Consider the following 22,575-nt stretch of genomic DNA (forward strand, 5'->3'; position numbering starts at 1 on the left):
GATGATACAAACCAACAGAGCTATAAGAAAGTATCTAGATCTAAACTCTCCCTAAACACTGCTCTTAAGTTCACCTGAGATCTCAATGTCAAAACTTATAAGTAAAGCTTATACTCTTATATTACTTATACTCATGCTAACCTTAGATCGGCACAACATGTAGAAGAGATCTTAGTTTGAAGGACAGTATTCTGGTACACATATGCCCTCACATATTCTAGACCTGTTTCTGCCTCTGGAAAGCATTAATGGGACATAAAGTTAAGAGTTCCACAATGTACTTACTCCATGGCTGTGGTATTCAAGAGATTTTTCATTTAGAAATCCTAGGTACACTCTCCCCAAATAATTTTTTTCGACATTAACTTATGATAAAACTCTCTAGTGTCTATAAATCATATTTGAATTCAAGATGTTTTTTTTTCCATTCTAAAAAGTAGAAATCTAATATTTGGCTCTTCTAGGTATAAAATAAAATTTGTGGAATTTCCACTGTAGGGCCACCTATACCTGTCTTGAGAAGAAAATACACTGTCTCCATTGTACCAAATTAGAAATAATTACACACAAAATAAATAAATAAATAAATAAATAAAAGCATTGCTGTTAATATCAGCATGGTGAAATATTCCATTTATATTTGCACAGAGTACAAACTGTACTTGCATAATCTTAGCTCTGATTTAGCTAAAGATGTACTAAATGGTGGTGTCTGTACACAAAGCTGGCAAGTGACTGTTCTGCAGAACTATCACCACCACTACCATGTGAACTTATCTCAGGTAGCATCATTTATATTTTGTTATTTCTCTTCTATTTAATTATTTTTTATATATTATTATTCTCCAACCTGGGAGCTGACATCAAAATGCAACACTTACTTGAAAGTCACTGTAAGATCAAAATTAGCCTGGAATGTATCTGAGGAGTTATTCTTTACTATGTCCAAGGAAAGGGAAAATCCAGAAGCTTCCTTAGGGAGTGGCACATTATACTTGAGGGTTGCCTAGAAAGGATGACATATCATGAGAAAATTCATCCTGTATTAAGAATGAAAGGAACTGTTCTCTAAGCCTATTATTAATGCATTTTATATACTTATCATCAAGGAATCAGGTTTAGTTTTCATCAGACATATAATTTTTAAAAATATTTTGTAGTTGTAGATGGATCTTTTATTTTATTTATTTATTTTTATGTGGTGCTAAGGATCGAACCCAGTGCCTCACATATGCTAAGCAAATGCTCTACCACTGAGCTACAGCCTCAGCTTCCAGACACAAAATTTTTCACAACAAAATTTATTGAAGGTAGAATACTTTCTAATGACAATATTCCTCAAGAAACTTTTGCTAGCCATCTAGACTTAACAGTGAGTACACTAAAAAGAACCAACAAAATAAAAAAGAAATATTCATAACCATAAATAATCAAATAAATGCAAATTTAAATTACAATATATTTGCTTCTCATAGCCAAAAGACTAACAAAACTAGAAGGCTAGATGACACCACTGTTTATGAACCTGGGTGAGTCTCTAGACTCATGTAGAGACTGCTGATATATTTTAGTTAAAATAAAGATTAATAATTAATAATTTAGTTAAATAAAGATAAATGTCCTATAATTCTGAATATTTGTTCCACAGTATGCCTCCCAGAGAACTTACTGACATGTACATACATACTAAGAAAAACTGTTATATATTTTTTATTAATATGTCACAGCATCTTTTGCATGATTGGAAATTGGAGTTGGGTTTACATCATTGGAAGAGTGAAAATTGGAACCATTACAATGTATTGAGTACAAGAAACTTAATTAGAGCAAATTATATTCCTTGGTTTTAAAATCATGTCAAAATGAACCCTAATAGTATATATAGCTAAAATGAACTCATAAAAATATGTGAGTGATTCTTCATAAAATAACTTGTATTTTCTGCTATTAATTAGAAAACATGTATGAGAGCAAGAATAGAGATATCACAGAACAATACAAAATGGCAAAATAACCCTTCATATACAATTGAACAATTGGTCTGATGCCAGTTCACTGGTAAACATTTTTCTATGTCTTCTTAGGTTCATTTCTATTACCTGGATAAATGTGCAGCCGTGTCCTTCCACATCTACTGTGTATTGTCCATGTGCTTTTGTTAGTTCTAAACGTTGAACCAGTAGGCGGTTATCATTGTTGATCTGGAAAATCTCATTGGATTGTTCACTTCTAAAGGTGACGGTGTTTTGATCACTAGAGAAGGTTAATTTCATGTAGCGAGTTATGGCAAGAAGGCAGACTATGGTGTCCTGCACAGAAATAGTACAAGCAATGACCCAAGTTCTGTAATGAGGCAATATTAGTCATCATTTGTAAATCTTCAATCAATTCATATAAATATCCCTAAAACAGTCAACAGAACATCAAGAAGCAATATCCTGAACAATAAAAAAATATATTTACTTGTATAAGTAGTTGCCATTTGACAGTCTTCAAGAAAACTTAATTTGATTTTAGTTTTCTAAAAGGTTTTAAATGATATTTAATATAATAGATATAATTTTATTTATACATATAATCTCTGCCTAAGGTTTTAATGACAACTGAGACTAAAATAGGAGGGAAATGAACATTTTTCGTGTATAAATAAATCATATTTCCTTGAAGTTTCATTTTTTTCCACTAGGGAAAGAAAGAAATCATTATTTTTATGGTTATGGATTTCTCCTGTTATCCACTCTTATCATTTACTTTTTTCAATGTTTAGAGCATAGAATTAGAAAGAAATCTTTCTTCTTCATAGATATATACTTTGACTACAGGGTCATCAGATATCTAATGTACTGAGATTCTGATGCTTGTAGTAGAAATTATTTCTAGACTTGCATTCTACTTTTACTGTTTAAATTGGAGCTGTAAACTAGTGTAAATTCCTACATATGGAGCTCATTTTATTCATTTGTTTATACAGACTTCCTAATAGAGTATCTGATGTACAATAACTGTCCCATAAATAATTGTTGACTAAGATGATTTATATATTATCTAATGTTCTTCATCTTAGAAGGTAAATTTTGGTGAATATCTTTGCTATCTAGATTCTTATGGCATATCATCTTCTGCATTTTTGTAATAAATGGCAGGCCCACATCAATCACCTGGCTGGAAGAGAAGCCACCATGGGAGTTCATCTGTTGAGCCAGCCACTGCACAATCTCACTAGCATAGCTGAGGTCCTGAGTTTTCCAGGAAATGACAGCCAACAGCACATAGCAAGTCTTCTCATTGTCCCCAGAAAGTGCCCAAGGAGTATAGGATGGGGATTCTTCTGTGTTGGGTTTCTTTTCTCTTTCCCAATATATCACATTATCTGAGAAAAAGGATGAATTTTCACATAGTCTGAAAAACAAGTTCCTATGAACTTATAGATAAGGAGGGGGAAAATTCCATTTTTGGCCTCTGTTATGAGTTGAGTTATGCCTCCTTAAAATTCGTCTACTGAAGTCTTAATTCCTGGGACCTCAGAATGTGATTGAATATGAGATCTTTGAAGAGATAAAGTTCAAATGAGTTCATTAGGGTGGGATTAAATTTAATCTGATGTTCTTATAAGAAATTTGGAGACATAGAAGGAACTCCAGGAATTCTTATACTCAAAGGAGAAACCAGGTGAAGACAGGGAGATGCCCAGTTAAAGTAAAAAAAGTATACCTATTGACTTTTTCATCTTAGACTTCTGCTCTTCAGAACTGTGAGTAAATAATTTTATGTTGTTTAAGTCAGTGTGGTCTTTTGTTTAATAGCTCTAGAAAAATAATATAACTCCAAAGAGTAACTATGTAAGGGCAAAAGTGGTATGTGCTTAAGTTTCATAAGTATGGATTATTGATGTATTTCAGTGGTACATTACTAGCCTAGCATGCATGGGCCCTGGGTTTCCTCTCAAGAACTGCTAAAACTAAACCAAAACCAAAATAAAACAGAAGAAGATACTGTATATAACATGGTTGCTGTGCCTGGTTTACATTACTATACTCATTTGAGAGGAATCTAAAAGAAAAGAGAAAGAGGGGAATCTAAAACACACAGTATTCTTTAAAGAAAAAGGGAAACAGTTGAATTTCTTAAGCGCAGTAGGAACATTCTAGTGAAGCCAGGGTTAGGAAATGATTGTGTATTAAGTTACATCATGTTGTTTTAAAGATCATCTCCTATAGAAAAATTGAATGTTATGACTTACTTGTTTTTATAGCAGAATGATCCAGGATCTGGAATAAGGCTTCCACTTTCTCTTTTTCTCCAGCTAATGCAAAAGCATAAGCTAGGATTGCCTGGGTATAGCCATTAGAGACACCGCTTTCCAATGCCTCCTCTAGGCAAAAGAGCCCATTGCGCAGAACAGGAAACTAGTGAGGAAAAACATATTTTAAAATGATTCCCAACATTGTATAAGCTTGCTGGATATTTAAACTAGTCATTGTTCATTATATATATATTATTATATAATATATAATATGCGTGTATATTTTTGAAATATATTTTGCATATAAACTCATTCATATATACTTAAAAGTAATATACTTCAAAAGTATCACTGAAATACATTTGTAATGTTATTATTACTATGTGAGAAACAAAATTTAGGTAATAAGAATATGGCAGTTTTCCTCCAAGAATTTTGAACCACTCTTAATCTAGAGTCTATTTAATGTACATTCAGATGCTGAAACTGGAAGTTGATGAGAATTCATACAGTGGAATTGAGCCCAGCTTCAAGGAGCGCTCCAACGATATATGCAGTGAGTAAAATGTCCTCTTCATCACCACCCTAAAAAGAGCAACAGTGAGTCACATAAGAGAGTAGACAACCAAAAACCAGCTGTTCTTCTGCAGTGAAGCTAAGTGGAAAGAAATACCAGGACAAATATCACAAATATCCTTTTTTCATAAAACACTTGAACACATGCAATTGTGTGTGTATGTGTATGTGTGTGTGTGCATGTGTGCATGCACGCACAATGCTGGTGATCAAACCCAAGGGTTCATATGCTAGGCAAGTGTTCTACCACTAAGCTATAACCTCAAACCAAAACATGTAAAAACTTTAAACTTGCTAATTAATATCCATTCTATCTGAACAGGAATCAATTAAGATCCAATGTAATGATTAAATAAAACATAACAAAATTTTAAATATATTTAATGCATATCTGATATTTATGTGGCCTGGTATTAAGCAGGAACTCCAAGAAACTCATATGACTCAATTTGACACTATTTGGTATTAGTTTGAAAAGAGCAAATAAAGAATTTGTAATAGGGTATAATAGAAAGTCAGTGAAAACTCTATGCAAAATTATTAGGAGGTAACAGTTGTCAGGTAGAGTCTTACAATGTAAAACTAAAAAAAAAATCAAAAAACTATAAATCAAGTAATTTGCAATTGACTGTGTATAAAAGTTCCCTAAGAAACTCAAGCATTAAATAAGCTAGCATCCACACAAGAGATTATAATTTAAAAACTCAGAAATATGAATTGAAATGGGTGCTCAGGGAAATAAGTTGTAATGAGTACTGTAGTGATTCTGATGCAAATAGCATTCAGACTGGCATTTGAGTTCCAATGATCTAATACAAAACTCTCATTTTATCTAAGAAAAAAAGAACAAAGTTTTCAAGGTGCAAATAATAGCACAGGGTGGACACCAAAGTAAGATGTGATTAGCAGTACATTTAAATTATAGTTAAGTGGTATCACCATTCTTCTGCCACGTTTTTATTTTTCTCTTGCATCTTTCTTTCTCATAATCTACCACACACACACACACACACACACACACACACACACACTTAATTGCAGTCATCCCTATGTATCCATGGGGAATTGGTTCCAGGATGCACTGCAGATACCAAAAAAGAAAAAAAAAAAAAAACCCTGGATGCCTAGGTTCTGTATAATGTAAATCATCTCTAAAATATTTACAATACCTAATATGATATAATTGCTATACTAAATAGCTCTACATTGCTATAAATAGCGCTTATATTGTTTGGGGAATAATGACATGGGAAAAAGTTAGTACATGTTCAATACAGAAGTAATCCTTCATTCCGCTCCAAAGACTTTTAATCCTAGGCTGGTTGAATCCACACATGTGGAGCTCTTGGATACAGAGGGCCAGCTATACTGCATAGAGAATGGATTGGGTAAGATCACACAAATAGAAGCAGTGATCAGTAACACATCCAATAAGAAGAAAGATGTGGAGAAGGTGGTTTAAAAGAGAACATTAAAAAGTCATTGATTTTTCTATGTAGGAACAATAACTCTTCTCCTAAGGGTCCTGGAGTAACTTAAAGAGGGTAATATAAAATAAACTGCATTAAAGTTAAATACCAGGTTGGGAATATAGCTCACTTGGTAGAATGCTTGTCTTGCGTGCACAGTGCCTTGGGTTCAATTCCAAGCACCATTTTAAAAAAAGAAGAAGTTAAATACCATTAAGTGAAGTAGACCAGGTACCCCCACCCAAAAGACCCTGACCATAATTAAGCTTCTCCTTTTGTCAGAAAGATTTTTACAAATAGTATCAGCAAAATGTCTGTAAAAGGAATTGTGGTTTGAAGTTTCCTCTTTCTTGTAAAAAGCCAGGTTTGCACACAAAAGGTATGACAAATTTAGAGTCAAGCTTGTGACACAAAAGTATATTTCTCTGTTTTCTTGGTAAAAACTTTTAAAACCTCTGTCTGGCCTAAAAAGCACTTTCTGAGAACTCAAAATAAAAAAGTTATTTTATGTAGACCTCCACAAAAATGTAAAATGCCAATGTATAAAGTTCAAAGAATTTTGAACTGGGTATTGATGAACCCAGCCTAATTCCATCTTAAGATTGGGAGCCATCTCGTCACAAAATCCTGAAAAGTTAATTTCTCTTTTACTATAAATTACTGCGATTTCTAAACTTGTTTGGAATTCCTGCCCATGCCTTGAACTCACCAATGCCTGGTTTTCCCTGCCCAGGAAACAACCCTCTCTATAAAACCTTAGTGGTGCCTCATAAATCCTGGCTCCCCTGACCAGATAACAGATCTTTCTGAAACCTCAGCGGTGCCTCATAAATTCTGATGTTGGGATCTGAATTTACTCCCTACCTTGAAATATCATGCCTTGTAGATCATTAACCTACTATCTGTCTTTATATTATGTTTGTCAAAATCCTATTATCTGTAAGTTCCCAAGCACCTACCTTTGCAACTTTTTGTGCTATAAAACCTCGTTCCTGGAGAGCTGGGGGCTGGTTTCCAGCCTATGTTAGGGGAGACAGCTGCTGATCAACTCCCTTTGTGTACACAAATACAAGCTTGCTTTAATTTGATTAAAAATTGTAGTTGGTGGTCTTTTCTTTGTGTTGGGATTCAACAAGTATAAAGTTCCAAGAATTTCTAGACTCTTGGTCTAGAGGAGAATTCAGGCATGAGTCATACTCTTGACTGGACAGCTACAGCCAATAAACCTGCTTCTTGAAAATTCATTGGGTGTCCAGACTCTTCTGTCCTATTTCATAAGGAGTTACTATTCATCCATATTTTGTAATGATTAAATTTATAGTCCTCACTCCAAAACTAAGAGTGGTTATTAGTAATGTTACAGACGAAAAGCCCAGGAAATTTTTTAGGAGCTATTAGGTTATGCTAACATATCAGGGTAGGAGATTTCAAGCATCCAAAGGGAAACAAAGTTTAGAGGAGACACATGATGGGGAAGAGATGGATAGCTATCTTCAAAGAACAGAAATAAGAAGGAAGGAAGAATGCTTAGTGATTTACCTAAATGTGGGCAGGAAAGGGCAAAAAGTGAGTCCTGCCAAGAACACACTTCACCTCATTTACATTATAGGTATTTGACCAATTCATAATTCCTTGAGAGGGTATTAGAATAGCCTTCCTCATTGAAACAATGATAATTACTCGATACTGTCCCCTGAGATTTCTTGATCCCATGAATAGGTACAAATTTAAATTTCTCATACTCTCAAAGCTCTCCCTTTCCTTTAAAATGTTCTTTGGCTCCAAACTTATTGAGATTTGCTCTCTAAGTTTTCTTCTCTTCCTCTCTATCCTCTTTTCAATTTGTTTATAGCAAAGGATTGACAATGGAAGGACTAAGGACTTAATAATGTATGCGAAATTTGGGAAGAGTTGTATCCTGGCTATGGTTAAATGTGCATACAACAGGAACCATGCTGTTGACCAGGACACCACAGGCCTGTGACTACAGACGATTCAGAAGGCATAACATTCCCCCTACCAAGTGATCTTATTCCAGATACAGTAGGCCAGAGGTAAGAGAAGGAACAGGTAGGCAGAGGAACAAGGAACGTCTCTGCTATTAGTTCCTCACCTTTTTGTTGAACAGCTTGTCATCATTTTCAAAGCAGCCATTGCTTTTCTGTTTGCTTGAAAGCCAGATTAAACTCTGCTTTTGAACTGTTTCATCAATAAATACATATTCTTTCATTTTCTCCAATGTCTTAAAAGTAAGGGCAGTGAGCCTGTAATGTGGACGGCCAAAGCAAAAGTTGGATAAAAACAGAAATGATGATGTCAGCTCCCCAGCCAACTCATCACTGTTGTTCCCTTTGGGTGATGGATGCGTTCACCTTGGCTAATATTGAGGGCAACCAATGTTGATTGATAGTGGCTATTTCTTTGGTGTTAGTAAAATATTATGAAAAACAATCTGTATAAGTTAGAGCAGGTAGTTTTTAGCCTGTTTAAGTTCAAAGGTCTTGCTATACAGTCTGTTAGATTATATGTACATGGAGACAAAACTGCCGTCATCAGGATCACTTTCTTAAATCTAAATGGGAATGCTGAGAAATGTAGAGTAGAATGTGCCATTTTCCATGAAGTTAACCAACTGTACAAGTATAGAGATTATCATGAAATGATCAAGCTGTTAAGCAAATTATATGAGACTATAGGCAAATTGTCACATGAGAATTAGAATAATCAAATAATTTGGTTTTATCTGATTCTTCTCTGTAAATTCACTTTGAAATCTAGTTTGCTGGAAAAACTACACTGAACTCAATCCTCCCTTGCCTCCTTTTAAGCCCTCCTCAGGTAATTCCTATATTATAGAAAATAAAATTGTTGTCTCACCATATGCTTCCTTTCCGATTCCACTGCCAAAACAAACTATATGAACCATCAGAGTTTCTAAAAGACAACTGCTTTTGATAACCTAAAATACAATGTAGTAGGAAATTATTTTTTAGACAAAAAATACTAGAATGATGAATACTTCTTATTTTAATTTCTCACAGTTGGATACTCTATCCATATGGGGAATAAATAACTTCTTTCCTATGCATTTTTATGGCAAATAAGTCTCCTGGGAAAAATGCCTAGCTTAATAACTGTCTCATCATTTTGCTTACTAATCCATACTTTTCCCTTAAAGATGATTTTACTTTATTTGGTTTTACCTTTCTGAAAAAAAGGTAAAACAAAGCCATTATGCTCTTGGATTTTTCCTTTATAGCACATGCTTCCTTAATATCACATTATATGCCCCTTTCTGCCTACAAATCTCAATACTACAATTAAACACAACTGGAAAGCAAATCCAGGAGATGAAATATAAATCATTTACATCTATTATTAACAACAACAATAAACAAGGTAATCTGTCAAAACATTTGGCATTAAAATAAATTAATTTATAATTTGAATCTTTACAGCACTAGATTATGAAGCTAAATGCCCACACAAATTTTTAAGTCAAAGAGAAAACATACCTAAGACTCAGACTGGCTAGATTCAGATTCACTTTTGCTCCACCAGACAAGTGTATAATTACAGCTTTATGACTTCTTGATGTTATTAGCAATCAATTTGACTAACTACGGGCACAAATTACTTAAGTCATCTTACCATTAGATAAGAGAAAGAAAGTTTTAGATTTAAATTCCTCTGTTAATTGTTCAGTAAATTTCAGGTAGTCAAGGACATAGGTATTAGAAGATAGAAGGGCAATATTCTGCTCTCCAGATTCATAAGGCACTTGGACAAGATTATCCAGATTCTGCTTTGCAACTCCTAGAATGTCACCTGTGGAAACAGGAAAAACACAAAGTCCTATCAATTATTCTTGCCGTCTCAGCATGAATAGCCAAAGATTAAAAAGGCATAGGGGAAGGGCTGGGATTGTGGCTCATCAGTAGAGTGCTTGCCTAGCACATGCAAGGCCCTGGGTTTGATCCTCAGCACCACATATAAATAAATAAAATAAAGATATTGTGTCCAACTACAACTAAAAAATAAATATTTTAAAAAGGCATAGGGGAATTAGAAAATCACTTTGAGTTTAAAATGTAGAAACAAAAAAAAATTTAATAAAGTAATTCCAGGTAGATGGATATGAAGAGAAGTGCTATGGTTTATTTATGTGGTATCCCCCAAAGCTCCTGTGTTAATACAGGAATATTCAGAGGCAAGATGATTGGCTTATGAGCTGTAACCTAATCAATCCATTTAAAGAGACTGGTAAATGTAGGCAGGTGAAGCATACATGGAGGAGGTATGTCCCTGGAAATGTGCCCTGGCAGGATGCATTTGTCATGTCTTCCCTTCCCCTCTTCCCTCTCTGGTTCTGCTACCATGAGGTGAGCCTAACTCTTCCACCATAACTTCCAGCATGATGTTCTGCCTCACCCAGAGCAATGAAATCAGCGGTCTATAGGCTGAAACCTCTCAAACTGTGAGCTCCAAATAAACTTTTCCTCTAAGTTGTTCCTGGTTAAGTATTTTAGCCATGGTGACAAAAAAAAACTGACTAACACAGATAGAATTAAAGGGATTTCTTCTGTGAAAAATATTTCAGAAAATCTCTTTAACCAGAGAAAATAGGAAGTTAGGAAAGCATGTTTTGCTTGTTTGTTTTGGAGAAACTGATCCTATGAAGTATAAACTGTAATCTTTCTCTCTCCAAAGGGTGTTGATGGTAGACAAGAACTTTTCCTTTTATAAAATAGATTTTTCCTTCTACTAGAAAATCCCAGCACCCCTGATCATCTGCCAGAACTAATGTTTCTTGGCAGCACATGGTTTGGGAATGGTATTATAATCCCTTTAGATCTCCTATGGAAACAAACAAGGGAAGACCTAAACAATAATTTCTTCTGATAGCTTAGGAAAATCTCTCCATTCTATTATTTTAGGAAATTCACCTCAACCAAGATTGTCAAATATCATGAAACAAAATTTAATCTATTTACCCACAACAGTGACAAAGGCTCTGGCTGAGCCTTCTATTACATCATTTGGCAGGTCCAAAACTATGTCCTCAGAGGCTCTGGCACCTAAAAAGAAAACATCCATAAAAAATAATGTGAAAACTTCTTTTCATAAGTAATAGATTTTAAAAACACATTAGAAACCGATTTCATTATTTATTTTCATTTTATAAATTGCTTGTTATATGAAATTAAATCAAGGGTTTGGTCTAGTTTAGTATAGTAATATCTTCAGAAGATGCTATATTTCTGTGTTTTTTAGTAGCACCCATTTGGCATGAGTTTAGTGTCTAAACCATACTTCAGTAAAAAGTAAAGATGCAAAAACTTCTGACTAAGATATTTAAAACAGTCCATATAAAAAGTACAGCTTGAAGATTCTGGTTAAATATTAAAATCAGATCACCATTGTCCAGGTAAAATAGTACTCCTGAGGACCATAAAGAAGGCAATTGAGGATTAGTGATATATTTATGTATTATTTGATACTAAGAGTACAAAAGCAAGGGTTATATTATGTGCTATGTAAACATAATCCTGATTTCTCAATGACCAAAACCGTGTGATAATCATAATAAAAAGGAGTCAAGCATACATAAGATTAAGAAAAACAGGTTGAGGAAGAACAATGCCACAGGTGAACTAAAAAACTGCATATATATATATATATATATATATATATATATATATATATATATATTGTTTGCTAAATTTATACAATAAACTGACCCCATTGATAAATTTTCTTTAGGACTAATTCACCACCTAAAATAACTTCTTACCTTTTGTACAGATAAGGAAACTCTGGGTCATTTCCTTTTCAACACCTTCCGGCTATCAAAGAGTAAACAAAAGGAAACACAAGATAATGAGTCTGCATCATCTTTTCACAAAGGAAAAGCAGTAAATCATTGTCTCACTTAGGCCTGGCTGGTAATGTCTACCTTTTCAGATCTGTTCATGTCCCCTTCACACATATCTAAATGTCATTGTACATTAGCTCTACTCTTTTGGACTCTCTGTTCTTATTGGTTGAACAAGGACAACCTTGTGTCATTGGATGACACTCTAAACTCCTCTGATCCTGTCCTGCATCTCCAGCAGACAGATGAGTGTTTTGTAGAGTAGGGACATGCTTAGAAATGTGATATCAACTTTTTTTTAGGATGACAGGAACTGCTCAGGAGTGTAGGGCAAGTAGATTTGTCTTCTGGATTTGAGAATCAGTTGAAAAAGAGAGGGGAGGGGGCGTAGGTACATAGAAAGCCTGATAAGTCAGGATTGAATAAAAAAAATTACAAAATCTGTAAGTTTCACTATCCTGGTTAAGGTATTAATTAAAGAAAGACTTTTATATTTTAACTCATTTAAAATGGACTGTTTTCTATCAAAAGTAACTTTGCTCAATTAACTCTTTTCAAGAAGAATGTCTTTTCTTATTTAGCCTCTTCGACAGTATCTATTCTTATTAGAAAGAGCTTGATAGTTTTCAGGTACACACCTCTACTAATAAGCTTCTGACCACAGTGTCTTTCCAGTTTAGATTTTGCTGCTCAGTTGCTTCACCTGGGCAGGCGCTGTTTGGTTTGGACTCAGCAATCACAGTGATATTCACTTTACCTGGAAAATATTCCCAAATACAATTTAAGTCTACCATCAGTTCCTTGCACAATGAGAAAGTGTTAGAATCTTTGAATCATATCTTGGAGTAGATGATTATTATATTACTGTTCAGAGCAAATTAATTGGCTTCTTCCATTGCCTGGAAAAGATAATGTGGTAAATTTTGTTTCACCCATCTCAAAATCCTATATGAAAATATTTATAAATAAATTTCAAAGTAAAAATTTTGAAGACTTTGCATAGGCTAAAAATTGACAAAGTTTAAATATTGTATAAAAAAATAATCCAAGGCACATTAATATCAGTAAACAAAAATGATCTTATAAATATACTCTTTGCTGCAATAATAATAATAATAATAATAATAATAATAATAATAATAATACAATGAATATGAGACAGGAAATTAAAAAAAACTTCTTTCTACCTCTAAAAAAATTACTCATAATTAGTATTATGCACATCACATCTAGAATTTTTACTGTGATTTTTAGCTTTCACCCTTCCTTATATCTTCAACAAGATACTTCTAAATTTAGTTTCCTATGCTACAGATAACACATGCCCTGAGACAAAAGCCTTTTCAGTGTTTGGTCCTCACTCAAGTGTTCAGTGTCTTTGATATCTTGTCACATATTTAGTAAATTCCAAGAAATGTCCAAGAAATTCCAATAATTGGTCACTGTGATTGAAAAACAATTTTTATATTAATGACATTTTGAATAAATGATGGGTGTTGAAAAGAAAAAAAATAAGGCACATTAATGAATGAAAACGTGATCTTTATTTAGGATATGATGTGTGGACTTGTCATGTTATAGAAATTAACATTTATATTGTGCTTTTGTATTATAATTTTTTTTATGGAACTGGAGATTGAACCCAGGAGTGTTCTACCTCTTAGCTGCATACTTGGCCCCTTTTAAAAATTGTCCTTGAATTTGCAATCTTTCTGCCTTAGCCTCCTAAGTAACTGGGATTAGAGACATATACTCACCTACCCAGCAACATTTATGTTGTATTTTAATAACATTATATATGTATGCAAGTGAATGGGATTTTGCTCTATATATTAGCAACCAGAAATTAGATAAGAATAGAGTTTTTTAAAATATTTTTTAGTTGTCAATGGACCTCTATTTTATTTATTTATATGCAGTGCTGAGACTCAAACACAGTGCCTCATACATGCTAGGTAAGCACTCCACCACTAAGCCACAACCCTAGCCCAAGAATAGAGTTTTAATGCAGAATAATGAAAAAAAATAAAAAATATTTATTTAGAGAATTTAAGGAAAACAGATTATTGAAAAGGCTTGTTTCTCATGGAAGATTGGCAGGAATATATAGCTACTGACCCAATTTCTTAGGTATCAGAGTCCAGAGGTATGTTTTCTTCTCTCCAGCCTGGATAATCTCACTGCCATTGCTTTTCAGGGTGTTGATGTTGGCTTCATAATTCTGAGATGCTTCTAGTTGAACAGATACCTAAAAAAGAACCAAGACAGTGATTCATTAACTTAAATACTGTAATGTTATTATCCCATCTTTCTTCTTATGACAATTCAGCTTTATTGATTTTGTTTTGTTTTGGTTTGGTTTGGTTTGGTTTTTGGTGGAGGTACCAGGCATTGAAATCAGGGACACTGAACCACTGAACCACATCCCCAGCACCCCCCACACACACTTTTTTTGTATTTTGTTTTGAGACAGGGTTTCGCTGTTGCTGAGCCTGGCTTTGAACTCATGATCCTCCTGCCTCAGCCTCCTAAGCCATTGGGATTTCAGGTGTATACCACCATGCCCGGCTGACTTTGTTTTAAGTTAGCAAAATTAAAAGATACCAAATGACTCTTCTTGTAAGAAGATAAATATGGGGAAATGTGCAAAATTATGAAATGCTATTCTCAAAACATTATACAAATCATTGCTGTGAGTTAAGGCAATTGCTTTTGTTTGAGGAATGTGGAACCAAGTCTATTCCTTTATAGTATCATTTTGCATTTGAGAGTATAGACAATACAGTGATGTTGAAGAAGAATATTAAGAAACTTTTAGTTTTGTTAGATTTTGGCTTCCATATAAAAGAGAACAACTTACCTCTACACAGGTATTCAGGTAACTGAAGACATTGATGATCAAATCACACTGTTCATTTTGAACAACTGAAAAGGGGGCAACGATTTCAACAAAGAAAGATTGAGAAGCTTCCAAGGAGACCGTTGATGAAATACCAAATCCAGCATCACCATTCACACAGAAGGCATTTGCCACCCATTGGGTTATGGTATCAGGGATGAGGAATGAAAGATTTGCAAAACCTGAGGAACTGCAAGGAATGATGATTACCAAAACACATTCTTTGAACTAAAACCTGAATTCAGTGCAGAGTAAGCAGAAGCATATTGATTTAAGGTTAAAAAAAATGAGTTGTAGTGCTTGGAAAGGTCATTAGATAAAAATCTTGAGAGCTAGATTTCTACAAAACTTAACCTTAGAAAGATTATATTCTTTAAACAACACATTAGTTTGTTTTTTTTTTAAGAGAATCAGCTTACATCTATCTGAATGAAATTTATAGAAGAGAAATCTTTGGTGAAAAAAAAATCTAGAAGAAAAGACAAAAAAAATGATTGGTATTTATAAGTGAATGATACTATATATTTTACAAATATGGTACAGTTATAAATATCCAGGAGCATAAGCTAATGAATAAAAAGAAAAACAAAACAGAAATAAAGATACACAAAGAAAACTGTTAAAAACTCACTCAACACTGACAAGATCCCATATCCATGTCTCAGGAAAGTTTGTTCTTACTGTTTCAATTATAGCCTGTTCCGCATAATTGACATCTGCTGTGAACTCAACAGCTAGAGAGAGAGAGAGAGAGAGAGAGAGAGAGAGAGAGAGAGAATGAATTATTTAAAGAGAATAAAAATATGTGAAGTACACATGCCCAGAGTGACTTAGTGTGTGTGAAGCAACACAGAATATTGCTCCTGGTACTCATTGTTGATAAAGGTAAATCTCAATCTATCAACATTTTGAGATTTGAACCTCTACATTAAAAACAATAACAAATAAAAAAGAATAAGACTACATTTTTCTTCCACAGTCAAATTTAGAGAAAGTAATGTCTACTGATTTAATTAAGTTTCTCATCTGACATACCAATGCCTGTCAATTCCACTAGCTAACATTAGCTTTGCTAAAATTCATAAACAGCACATTAGTTTTATTTTAATTTACTAACATTTAATTTCATAAACTCTGACATTAGTATTTATAATTCTCAAGAACAGGTTTTCAGCTTTGTGGTCTGTAGACTGTATCTCACATACTTTAACAGTGTTGTTTCCCGAATAAGCACTACTGTTAACCTGCACAATACCTTATCCTAGTGTTTTTCTTGTCTGTTTTGAAGGATGAAAACTCTTCATTCTTGATTTGTTCCTAGCAACTCCGTTGTAGGTCTTCTATTATGTACTGTTTCCCCATTGATACCCTGACGCATGACTTAATTGTAATACTTAGTCTGATGCCTCTTCAGTCTCATCTTTCAACTTAAACTCTATCTTGAGCCCTAGACTTATGCATCTGGGCATGCATTTCTTGTGGATACTTTACAGGCATTTGAAACATAACTGGTCCCAAATTCATTATGTATCCCTCTGCTTCTCTCCATTTACCCAAGTCAGAATTATCTTTGATCCCTACCTACCCTGCATTTTCCAGTACTCATCAACCTACAAATGTCATCTATTTACAACTTGAAAATAACTTAGACATGTAAGTTGTTTACTTCTAAATTTCTACTGCCTTTTGATAGTAATCCAAAGCCACCACTGTCTTTCACCTGAATTTACTAACATTTACATAATTTCATAAACTCTTAAGCAGTCTACATCCTAATCCCCTTTTCCTCATAGCTGCCATAGAGATCATTTTATTTATTTATTTTTATTTTTTTTTATTGGTTGTTCAAAACATTATAAAGCTCTTGACATATCATATTTCATACATTAGATTCAAGTTGGTTATGAACTCCCAATTTTACCCCAAATACAGATTGCAGAATCACATCGGTTACACATCCACATTTTTACATAATGCCCTATTAGTAACTGTTGTATTCTTCTACCTTTCCTATCCTCTACCATCCCCCCTCCCTCCCCTCCCATCTTCTCTCTCTACCCCATCCACTGTAATTCATATCTCTCCTTGTTTATTTTCCCATTCCCCTCACAACCTCTTATATGTAATTTTGTATAACAATGAGGGTCTCCCTCCATTACCATGCAATTTCCCTTTTCTCTCCCTTTCCATCCCACCTCATGTATCTGTTTAATGTTAATCTTTTCTTCCTGCTCTTCCTCCCTGCTCTGTTCTTAGTTGCTCTCATTATATCAAAGAAGACATTTGGTATTTATTTTTTAGGGATTGGCTAGCTTCACTAAGCATAATCTGCTCTAGTGCCATCCATTTCCCTGCAAATTCTATGATTTTGTCATTTTTTAGTGCTGCATAATACTCCATGGTGTATAAATGCCACATTTTTTTTATCCATTCATCTATTGAAGGGCATCTGGGTTGGTTCCACAGTCTAGCAATTGTGAATTGTGCTGCTATGAACATCGATGTAGCAGTATCCCTGTAGTACGCTCTTTTAAGGTCTTCAGGGAAAAGTCCAAGAAGGGCAATAGCTGGGTCAAATGGTGGTTCCATTCCCAGCTTTCCCAGGAATCTCCATACTGCTTTCCAGATTGGCCACACCAGTTTGCAGTCCCACCAGCAATGTACAAGAGTACCCTTTTCCCCACATCCTCTCCAGCACTTGTTGTTGTTTGACTTCATAATGGCTGCCAATCTTACTGGAGTGAGATGGTATCTTAGGGTGGTTTTGATTTGCATTTCTCTGACTGCTAGAGATGGTGAGCATTTTTTCATGTACTTGTTGATTGATTGTATGTCCTCCTCTGAGAAGTGTCTGTTCAGGTCTTTGGCCCATTTGTTGATTGGGTTATTTGTTTTCTTATTGTTTAATTTTTTGAGTTCTTTGTATACTCTGGATATTAGGGCTCTATCTGAAGTGTGAGGAGTAAAAATTTGTTCCCAAGATGTAGGCTCCCTATTTACCTCTTTTATTGTTTCTCATAGAGATCATTTTAAAACACATAGTACATTGTCTGCTTAAAGCTTGTTAATGGTATATTGAATTAGAATGGATTCTAAACTCTTTAAACGCCCTGCAAGGTTTTCATGATCTGTTTGCTTATCATTCTTGCTTCAGCTGGGCTTGAGCTCTTGCCTTGAGCTCACCTTCTGCTATTCTCAAGCAGGGCTTCTTAATTCATCTTTTATAGTAGTTCCCTTTTTACTTGAAATATCATTCTCTTTTTTGTGATACAGTATCATCTATCTTTCAGGTCTCCGTATATTATTCCCCTAGGAGCATTTCATAGGATCTTGAGAAATTTAGGTTTCGTCTATTCAAAGTTATATATTTCCATTTAATGCACTATTTCCCAGTGTTTGTAAATACCTTGTTAATTGTAATACTTCCCTCTTAGAAGAAAAATTCCAGAGAAGCAGAGATTAAGTCAGTGTATTTACAGCATACACTCAGTACTCAGATTCAATAAATATTTCTTGAGTGAATTAATAAATGAATGATTAAGAGAGAAAGTATTTAAAAGAATAGCTTTGGGTTTCCATATATTTTAATTATGGATAAAGAAAAGTTTAGACATTCTGATAAAGATCACTAAATATGGTTTAATCCATTAGTAAGAGTAGACATCTTGACCAGACTTCAAAGTGGTTTCAACTTTTAGAATTTATAAGGCCTCTTACATACTCATTCAACCTATCCTTACATAAAGTCTTCAGGCCCTTAATTTTCCTCAGGTGAAACTTCCAACACCCATTTCCAGAATCAGCCCCACTTTAATCACTAGACTAATCTCCATTCGAGGCCAGAGGGATTTAAGGAATGCTATTCAAGTCCTCTCAGATGCATTGGGAATACAGCTTTGATTTCATTTCTATTATGGTGGACTTGTTCTATTTTGCTTCCCTGAATATATTTCTATATTAGAAATCTGCATACTTATATTAATCATCCAAGATTATTTCCTGGTTTTGTACTTATAGTCCTTCTAACTGGAAATGGACTGGTATTGGAACACATATCTCTGAAACCAGCTCTATGGCTATCCAGGAATTAAAATATTTCTGCCTTCAGAACATGAGACTGACATAGATAGACAAGGTTGATAACCCTTTAGCCTGACTAACCAAAAGAGAGAAAAGACCCAAATCAACAAAATCTGACATGAAAAATGATACCACCCAATCCTTCTGAAATCTGGAGGATTATTAGAAATTATTTTAAAAAGTTATACTTTAATAAACTGGAAAATCCAGAAGATATTGACAAATGTCTAAGCATATACGACTTATCCAAATTGAACCATGAGGTTATAGAAAACCTAAACAGACCAATATAAAGCAATAAGATTGAAGCAGCAATTAAAAGCCTTTCAACAAAGAAAAGCCCAGGACTAGCTGCATTTTCAGCTGAGTTGTATCAGACTTTTAAAAATGAACTAATGCCAATACTTCTCAAATTATTCCATGAAACTTCAGACCAATATGTCTGATGAACATACATACAAAAATCCCTGATAAAATATTAGCAAACTACATTCAATAACATAGAAAGATGATAATATACCACGATCAAGTGGGTTTCATCCCAGGGATGCTAGGTTGGTTCAACATACATAAATCAATAAATTTAATTTATCATTAAAATAGAGTTAAGGACAAGAATCAACAAGGGATTCTCCAACAGGGGATTAATATCCAGAATATAGAAAGAACTCAAAAAATTTAACACACACACAAAAAAATAAAAACCCAAATGACCCAATTAATAAATGGGCAAAAGAACAAAGCAAAAACCTCTCAAAAGAATACGTATAAATGGCCAACATGAAAGGGATGGAAATAGGAAGAACTGGGGTCTGAAGTGGAAGAAATTATATTCCATTCACATGTGATTATGTCAAAATAACCCCAATATATGTATAACTGTAATGAACTAATAAAAAATAAACTAAAATAAAATACCTTCTGCCTTTGACTCTGTACTTTGTTTTCTCTATATAATAAAGGTATGATGACCACATAAGGGATCTCATTTTCCTCTATCATACTCATTTACAATGACTATCCTCTCACACATTACCACACACTGATTGATCCTATACACTTCTTTTGTTCTACCAATAAAAATAAAATTCCTCTCATATCTAAAGACAATTATTCCTTATAGCCAAAAAATATATGTATAACTATAATGAACTAATAAAAAATAAGCTAAAATAAAATACCTTCTGCCTTTGACTCTGCACTTTGTTCTCTTTATATAATAAAGGTATGATGGCCACATAAGGGATCTCATTCTCCTCTGTCATACTCATTTATAATGACTATCCTCTCACACATCACCACACACTGCCTGATCCTATACACTTCTTTTGTTCTACCATAAAAATAAAATTCCTCTCATATCTAAAGACAATTATTCCCTATAGCCAGAAAAATAATAATAATATTCTGGCCTGTCTTATTCTGTTTACTGAACTTTAGGGTGTCTAGTTATAGCCCAAAACATTAATATTCACACTTAAATTCCAAATTTTCTGTGGTTTTATCCCCAATACACCTAATTTTAAGAGTCATTATGAATATCTAGATTACGCACATGCACTTCTAGCTGGAGCATTTTGCATCAATGCATACTCTCCTCTTTTTAGATAGACAGGCCTAGGGAATGGCAGATTATTCTCCTCTGAACATATTTCTGGTTTCCGATAATGGAGATTGGTAAAGGCTTTCAGACCCATGTCCTTTTAAAGAAACAAACAGGAAAAAAAAGAAAGAAAGAAAAGAAACAAACAGAAAGTTCATTCCTTTCATGTAAGACATACAAAAGGCTTATAGTATTGTAGTAATAAATAGATCTTAAATAAGCATATTTTCTGTGCTAGCAAGAGTATGGGGTCATAGGTGTCACCACTCTATTTGACTTAGGGAAAACTCCTAATTTATAGGAAAAATTATAATAATTATTATTTTTATGTGTTACCATTTTGCTAAGTGTTATACATCATTATTCAATATTACTCATGAAATCAGCACTAGCTAATTGACAGAAAAAGCACCCCCCACGCACATACACACAATGGACACTGAGTAAATTGAAGAGTTGGGACTTGAGCTAACGTCTGTCTGATTCAATAGCCCTGTTCTTATACAACTGTGATTCTATTATACACATCCTTTCATGAAAGCCTCAGCACAGCTATTTTGTAGCCTAGTTATATATGGAATCCAGACTATATTTTAGCCTCTTGATTTGACTTTTTCTGCATAATATTTTTTGGGTGATATATTGGGTGACTATCTCATTACTTCTAACCTGAAGCTTTATAATTTCAGCAAAATATTTTCAACAGAAAAGAGAAAACTCAACAAATAATGTCTCATTTTATATAAGACAAGTTTGGAATACTGTATTAGCAAATTACTGAAACTAAATCTCAAATTAGGTGAGAAACAATTAAACAGACATTATGAATACTAAAATTAAAATTGAGATAAAATATTTTGTAAAATCTTCAATGGTCTTACCCTGACAATATCATAGATGTCTCCATCTCCATAGTTGTTTATAGGCATATAATACAAACCATTGTAGAACATATTCTTCTGAGGAATGCAAGGGTTCACCTTGCCATCATCTAGGTTGAGACCATGGTAGAAATAACCATATGGTTCTACGTTTGGAAGCAGGTTGTACACCTGTGTGGAAAACCATATGTTTCTCAGTGGTTTAAATCACACCTATTATAACAACAAAATTGAAAAATTTTGTGTCATAATCATTTACTCTTTTCCTCTTCTTTAAGAACAAGGGACTAATATTTAATCCGATTTTTTTAGTTGACTTATTATTTCAAAATAAGAAACCAACTTTATTTTAGGCAGTCAACGTCATATTCACAAAAATTTTCCTCCCTAGTGTAGAATTTTGGAGAGTATAAAAGAGTTTGCTGAGATCTAGCTATTGATTAATCCAAAGCTTAGTACATAAAGAATTCATTATTCTTATTAATAATGCTAAGTCTATTTCCAGGTCCAGAGGATAATATTAACTGCTTGATTCTAAATCTTCTCATGTAGCTTCATAAGAAAATACCAAATTTAAAAAAGAGCAAGTAATAATATCCTTGACTTATATCATTAACATGACTTAGACACAGAGAAAAATTCTATGATCTTCCAATTGTTTGTGGAAGATGAGAGCTCCTAATGACACTAAACATTTGAGAGTGCATAGAACTGAAGAGGGAAAGTTTGAGAGAATCATGAATAAAAGAAAATGACATGGAAATTAGAAGAAACACATTGAATCAACTCAAAATAAAGCCCAACATTTGTACTGGAAAATAATTTGATCAAGAGAGGTGGGGTACTGACTATTGCAGACAGGGCAGGTAAGGAGAAAAGGATGTAATGGGATAACATTAAGGATACTACAGAAACAAAAGAAGAATTTTTCATTAAAAATTATTTTTGG

At 33.8% G+C, this 22,575-nt stretch overlaps 1 protein-coding gene across 1 annotated transcript in view; it reads right to left on the bottom strand.

Annotated features, from left to right (window-relative positions):
• LOC124095089 (ovostatin homolog 2-like) overlaps nt 1-22,575 on the bottom strand; it is a 48,199-nt gene that overhangs the window by 3,259 nt on the left and 22,365 nt on the right. The window contains 17 exon segments of the mRNA XM_046448198.1: nt 882-1,006; nt 2,100-2,309; nt 3,159-3,370; nt 4,241-4,406; nt 4,754-4,828; nt 4,877-4,898; nt 8,415-8,552; nt 9,166-9,247; nt 9,940-10,116; nt 11,283-11,359; nt 12,076-12,134; nt 12,802-12,920; nt 14,282-14,411; nt 15,024-15,252; nt 15,694-15,796; nt 20,698-20,842; nt 21,627-21,797. Coding sequence (XP_046304154.1) covers nt 882-1,006; nt 2,100-2,309; nt 3,159-3,370; nt 4,241-4,406; nt 4,754-4,828; nt 4,877-4,898; nt 8,415-8,552; nt 9,166-9,247; nt 9,940-10,116; nt 11,283-11,359; nt 12,076-12,134; nt 12,802-12,920; nt 14,282-14,411; nt 15,024-15,252; nt 15,694-15,796; nt 20,698-20,842; nt 21,627-21,797 — 2,240 coding nt within the window.

Source organism: Marmota monax, unplaced genomic scaffold, assembly GCF_021218885.2.
Source record: "Marmota monax isolate L192 unplaced genomic scaffold, Marmota_monax_Labrador192_F-V1.1 WCK01_AAM20220418_F8-fsc00315, whole genome shotgun sequence".
Taxonomy (NCBI): Eukaryota; Metazoa; Chordata; class Mammalia; order Rodentia; family Sciuridae; genus Marmota; species Marmota monax.